Raw genomic sequence first — 5,906 nt, 5'->3', positions numbered from 1 at the left:
GCATGCTAGTTTCCAAGAAAAATAATGTTTTTGACTAATGGGATGTGATACTTCTGTTATTGATAAATGACATTATTATTTTTATTAGACTTGTGTTGTCGGAAGACCTGGGGAGTGTGAATCTCAAACATGAACTATATATGTGTGTATATGCGGAATGTGATTTGCTGACGATATTGTTATTGATGATATTAATTGATATGAGGTGACATCAATGTTTATGATAATGTTGATAGAGAATGATGTTGTTATTGAAGGTGATATTGATAATAATTGATACGAGACGAAGTTGGTGTTGATGATAATATTGATATGATATGGTGTTGTTATTGATGATTATATTGATATGAGATGATGTTGTTATTGATGATTATGTTATTGAGATGAGATGATGTTGATGTTGAGAATGACATTGAGATAAGATGATATTGATGTTGAGAATGACATTGAGATGAGATGATGTTGATGTTGATAATGACATTGAGATTATATGTTGTTGATGTTAAAAAATGTCATTATGATGATGTGTGATGTGTATGTTCATGGGGGGAGCAGTGACCATGTTGGATATCTCTGGTGGGGGAAATAGAGTGGTTAAAGAGTTTTAAGCATCTTTGGAAGGGAATGACCTAGAATCTTTAATTATTCATGGTTAGTGCATTGATGGTGTCTATGTTTCATACTTCATATGACATGAAAATAGTATAAACTTTGTTAGTAAGTACTTGTAATTTCTCATGACACTATTAGAAAATATGTTTTCTACATCGATTATTTATGACTTTCAACATCGGTTTCTAAACCGATGTTGAAAGTACCGACGTTAATAGTATTATCGTTAACATCGATTTTTTAAAAACCGATGTTAACGTAAAATTACCAACATCGATTATATAAATAACCGATGTTGCTAATATGAATTACACCCAAAAAATGTATATTAATGTTGAAAGTTAACATCGGTTTTTTTACAAAAAACCGATGTTAATGAATGTGTTAATGTTGTCAGTTAACATAGAAAACCGATGTTAACGAATGTGTTAATATTAACAGTTAACATCGGTTTTTCGAAAAAACCGATGTTAACGAATGTGTTAATATTAACAGTTAACATCAGTTTTCTGTAAAAAAAAACCGATGTTAACGAATGTGTTAATGTGGACAGTTAACATCGGTTTTCTGTAGAAAACCGATGTTAACGAATGTCTTAATATTGACAGTTAACATCGGTTTTTTGTAAAAAAAACCGATGTTAATGAATGTGTTAATATTGACAGTTAACATCGGTTTTCTGTAAAAAAAACCGATGTTAACTGTCAAATTAACACATTCGTTAACATCGGTTTTTCCAAAAAACCGATGTTGTTTTCAGGAATTATTTTTAAAATAATGTCTCTGTTTTTACAAAAAAACCAAAATTTAACCTGTAAATTTAAAATCAGACCACACAACACACAACATATATCATTTGCATTCTGCTTTCAAATAGGTTTTAGCAAAAAACTAGCTATCAACAAAGGTTATTCAATGTTAAAATTAAACAACAATTGTAAAAAATGTAATGCAAAGTATGTAAACTAATTAAGTAACCTAAAGTTACATAGTTGCCTAACATCCTATGTTAGATTTCTAACTTTTAGATAACATTGTGCCCACTGGATGCGAAGCGCCTTGAATCTCTCTGCTTCCAATGGTCTAACTTCATTAAAATACTGCATGATCAAATAAAAAAATAAATTAATAATGTAATAACAATTATAAGAAAACCAACTTTCTTTGAAATAAACAATTACCGTCTCCCAATTATTCCCGAAAGATCCTAAGATTATCGAGGACATCCAGTGCATCACGTAGTAGCCACATTCAGTGATTCCTTTTTGCCTATTACACTAAATACATAATGAAATTTGGATATTAATTAAACGTTAACTACAATTAGTGTACACACACATAAAATATATAAAAGTATAAGTTTTATTTAAATCACGTACCTTAACAACAATCCACCTAGCAGCAGCCTTGGATTTAGGTTGTGGAGTATCATCAAGTCCTTTCAAAGCACTAGTGTTGAATATGAGGAACATTAAAATATTGATGTTGTTGAGTTATGCCAATGAAAATGTATTGAAAACAATACTGACCTGTTAATTATTCCCTTAAGGTAGTTGTCCGGCCTGTTATGTAAAGAACAAAACCAGACAACTAGGTTTTCCTTAGGCAGAATAACGACCATTTGCCAGTGTCCGCTACAGTAGAGACGAATATGGGTTATTGTAGTAGTATAGATTATTTAAATTCAGTTGTTGTGTTTGACTTACCCATTCAGGTTGGCTCCAAGGTAAACATCTCGTTTTGAACTCTGTATCCAACTCTTGATGTAACTTTTGGATTCAAATTGCGATTGCCCAGATCTCTGAATGGATTGTGGCTCGAGGATTAATGCAAACTGTCTGCAAGAATCATTGCATCCAGTCTCAAACGGGAATCTAAGGTTCACTCATCATGAACACAATTTGTATAGCATATATCAATTGTCATTAATGGCAGTGAACACGTAATAAAAATATTCATTAGTAACAAACATTTGTACCTGTGATGATGAGCAGCACGATCCAAAATGAAAGCAAGAATGAAAGAAATAACTGAATGAACACCTACATCAATCATCATTCCGAAAAACAGATATCAATATGAATGCTACACTCAGAATGTAGATGGTGACACGAGAAATGAAGAAGAATTCCTATTTTTTATTTAAGTTAAAATATACAAGAGCTGTGGGCATGTAGTTAAAATCTAACTCTGTTCATTAAATTATATGAAATTTTTTGATATCCGAGTTTGATTTTGACAAATAAAAAAATTAATAGTTACCAAAATTTTCAAGGAGAGGTGATTCAATTCAAGATTGAATCGGCAATCGGCAAAAAAAAGTGGGCTTGTCTGTCTTGGCCATATCATACACTTCCAAAAATGTTAACTTCAATGGTCATTAACAATATACTTCCATGCCAGTGATAGAAATGTTCTATACTTCTTTCCAAAAAATAGGAGAAAAAAAAGCATGTAGAGGCCTAGAGGGCAGCTAAAATAAAGGCCCTTGATTCCAAGTTCTTTAACCAAGCTCTCTAATAAAAAAGAATTAATTAACCAGCTTCAAATGCAATGCTGAATGCTATCCTAGTAAAAGACCAAAAATTGAAAATTAGAATTCCAAGGCAAAACACATTCTATTAAAAGCATTATTATCTTCTCCAAATCTTAACTTGGGTGAACAGTGGCTTTATGAAAGCTTACCTGAACTTTGTAGTATTATCCGCAATTAGGTAGACTCTACAAAAATAACACAATAGCAATCACCACTTGATGCGAGCCAGATAATAAAAAGTCATCATATTGCAAATGAAAGGAACCAACCTCAGTCATGCTTAATGCCTAGCATTTTCAATGCTAGCTCCCATGCGACAATTGTTGCAGCATTAGCAGGAAATGCTCGACTTACAGTAGGACCCAAACCTGTATAGCATCCCTTGAATCCAGCCTTTTGATAGATCTACAAATAAAACAACTTTTGGTACATATTTTTCTTATAAATGATTGGCAGTTAAAGAAATAATTTAGAAAGATTTACAGAGCTTACTGAACTCAAGATCCGAAAAGGATTTCTTGAACAATTTTTATCAGGGTTTGTCTGAATTAAAGTCTTTGCCACACCAAGAGGCAAAACTGTCAACCAAAACTGGTAGAACAATCAAGAAAAATCACAAAAAAAAAGTTTCAATAGGTTAATATTCAATAACATGTTTAGTTGTCAACCACAGCAGAAAAAAACCGGTAGTTATCAACATGCTTACAACCACACCACCAAGGCCACCACTAACGATCCCAATTCCAATATCAACTAGGTTGGTGTAATTGGATGAAGCAGCTTTGATATTTGAATGCATGTAATAATGCACATATTCGTATACACTGAAAAAGACAGCATTCCCTATAGATTCCTAATATGGACAAGTGCACTCTGTCAAACTGACACTTATTGGTCCTATAGATTCCTAATATGCACATAATCACTCTGTTCATTGAAGTTAACATTTTTTGGTCTATCAAATTGACACTTATCACTATGTCTATGACCTTTTTAATTTAATAATGTAGTGATTTCCTAGCCATATTTTAAATTCCTAATATGGACAAGTGCACAATTGTTGATTCGTTGGAAAACCCAACATACATTATTAGCAGAACGATTATTAATTACAAAGGGCAGACATATAAAAATCATGGCTATTAATTAATCTCATGTGGTAGTAGTACTATACAAATTCCAAAGCAAGTATTCCAAAATATTCTAAATCATACACACGTAATAAAAATACTACTCATCACACGTAATAAAAATACACACGTAATATTCTAAATCACACGTATTAATTAATCTCATGTGGTAGTAATAAAAATACTACTAAAATTATCAATTCTCCTTTATTACCAGTGGGAATAAAAAAAAATCTAACATATGAAGGGCTTTAATTACATGCACCTCATAATTTCAATCTCAATACATCATCATAACAAATAAAGGATTTTACACACACTTCAATTATACACGTATAAAGCTTATATAAAAATCATAAAATTAATTTCATGACTCACACCATACAAGGTTTATAATTGTAATGATATGCTCTAAATTTCCTCAATAATGTTGACGAAACATTTGGATGAAGGCCAGAGATATTACATTGAGTTGGAAGTACACGTTGTTCTCCTTTGTTAAAGGAGAAGAAGTTTCACCTTTCTTATCCTTGAATTGATCTTCACATGTAACAGAATTATCCAAGGTAGCACTCAAGTTTATACTAGCCGTGTCCAAATCCTTGGACTTGAAAGCAACCACAGCATCATCTAAAGCCGAAAGCGAATCCGAGTAAAGATCGAAGCAATCTTTTAGGCAAGCCTTAGTGTATTGATCAAAAGTTTTGTTCTTCACACCCAATCTAACATATTTAGCTAGACATTCATAAGTCGGTGTACCAAAGGTATGGTCCAGGCATTTCCAAAGTAGGCACAATTTTAATCCATATATATGCTCTTTCTACTTTGCAATTAATTGAATAAAGCCCAAGATTTTAAACTATGAAAAATGAGGCTGACTGAGGAAATTACCAATTAAGCCAAGTGCTGTCACAGTCACCAATCTAAAATTTCCTTGGTTTTGCCCCCCTTCTATAAAAGATGATACCTCCCCTTGGACTTCAGAGACTACGATTGGTTTTGCCCCCCTTCACAGTAATCAAATGGACAATACCACCATTAATATAGTTAAAAGAATATTTATACAGTCAAAGGAAAATCGAAACCTTTTTGCAAAGGGCACATCCAATCGAACACAGAACATGGAAAGAAAGAATAAGGTGTGTGTGTAGCGAAATCGGTAACGGAGAAAAAAAACACAGACCTAGCGAAGCTATGAGTGCTACTGCAATGGCGGAGAAACTGACCAAAAGCGAACCTCTGTGTGCTGTGAGGTTTAGGGTTTGGGAGTGAATTTTAGAGAACGTAATTGCTGCTGCTGCAGAAAAACGAATATAAAACTTTATTTTCCCTCTTTGACATTTAGTTAATTGCTGCTGCTGTTTTGTTTTTTTAATACCCTTTTCCTTTATGTTGTCATTCACTCGAAAATGGAATATACATTTAATATATGTTTGACAAGTATTTTTACCTAACATATTAACTAAAAGTACATTAAAAATAATTTAATTAATTAAATATAAAAATAAAAGAAATAAACATATGCAAATTGAGTATTAGTCTATTAGATTAAAATTGTAAATTTTTTAAGAAAAAAATACTAAAGTCACAAAAAAAAAACAAAATTATGAATCAATTATTAAAGAAAA

The 5,906-nt window shown here is 32.1% G+C and overlaps 1 protein-coding gene and 1 long non-coding RNA gene across 2 annotated transcripts; both read right to left on the bottom strand.

Moving 5' to 3' along the window:
• Nucleotides 1-1,652: 1,652 nt before the first annotated feature.
• Nucleotides 1,653-2,055, bottom strand: LOC106798643 (uncharacterized). The gene is made up of 3 exons (XR_001388165.2): nt 1,992-2,055; nt 1,794-1,889; nt 1,653-1,712 (listed from the first exon to the last, which is right to left on the bottom strand). It is a non-coding gene; the product is annotated as an uncharacterized lncRNA (long non-coding RNA).
• Nucleotides 2,056-2,724: 669 nt separating this feature from the next.
• Nucleotides 2,725-5,533, bottom strand: LOC121174726 (uncharacterized; the record flags this gene model as incomplete). The annotated part of the gene is made up of 7 exons (XM_041014646.1): nt 2,725-3,175; nt 3,298-3,333; nt 3,418-3,553; nt 3,641-3,739; nt 4,745-4,908; nt 5,170-5,285; nt 5,505-5,533. Coding segments are annotated over 5 exons (543 nt in total), but the record flags the coding sequence as incomplete, so codon positions are not given.
• Nucleotides 5,534-5,906: the final 373 nt, after the last annotated feature.

The sequence above is a fragment of the Glycine max genome, chromosome 4, assembly GCF_000004515.6.
Source record: "Glycine max cultivar Williams 82 chromosome 4, Glycine_max_v4.0, whole genome shotgun sequence".
Taxonomy (NCBI): domain Eukaryota; kingdom Viridiplantae; phylum Streptophyta; class Magnoliopsida; order Fabales; family Fabaceae; genus Glycine; species Glycine max.
The sequence above is the reverse complement of the archived record's forward strand: the minus strand, read 5'-3'. Positions and strand labels throughout refer to the sequence as shown.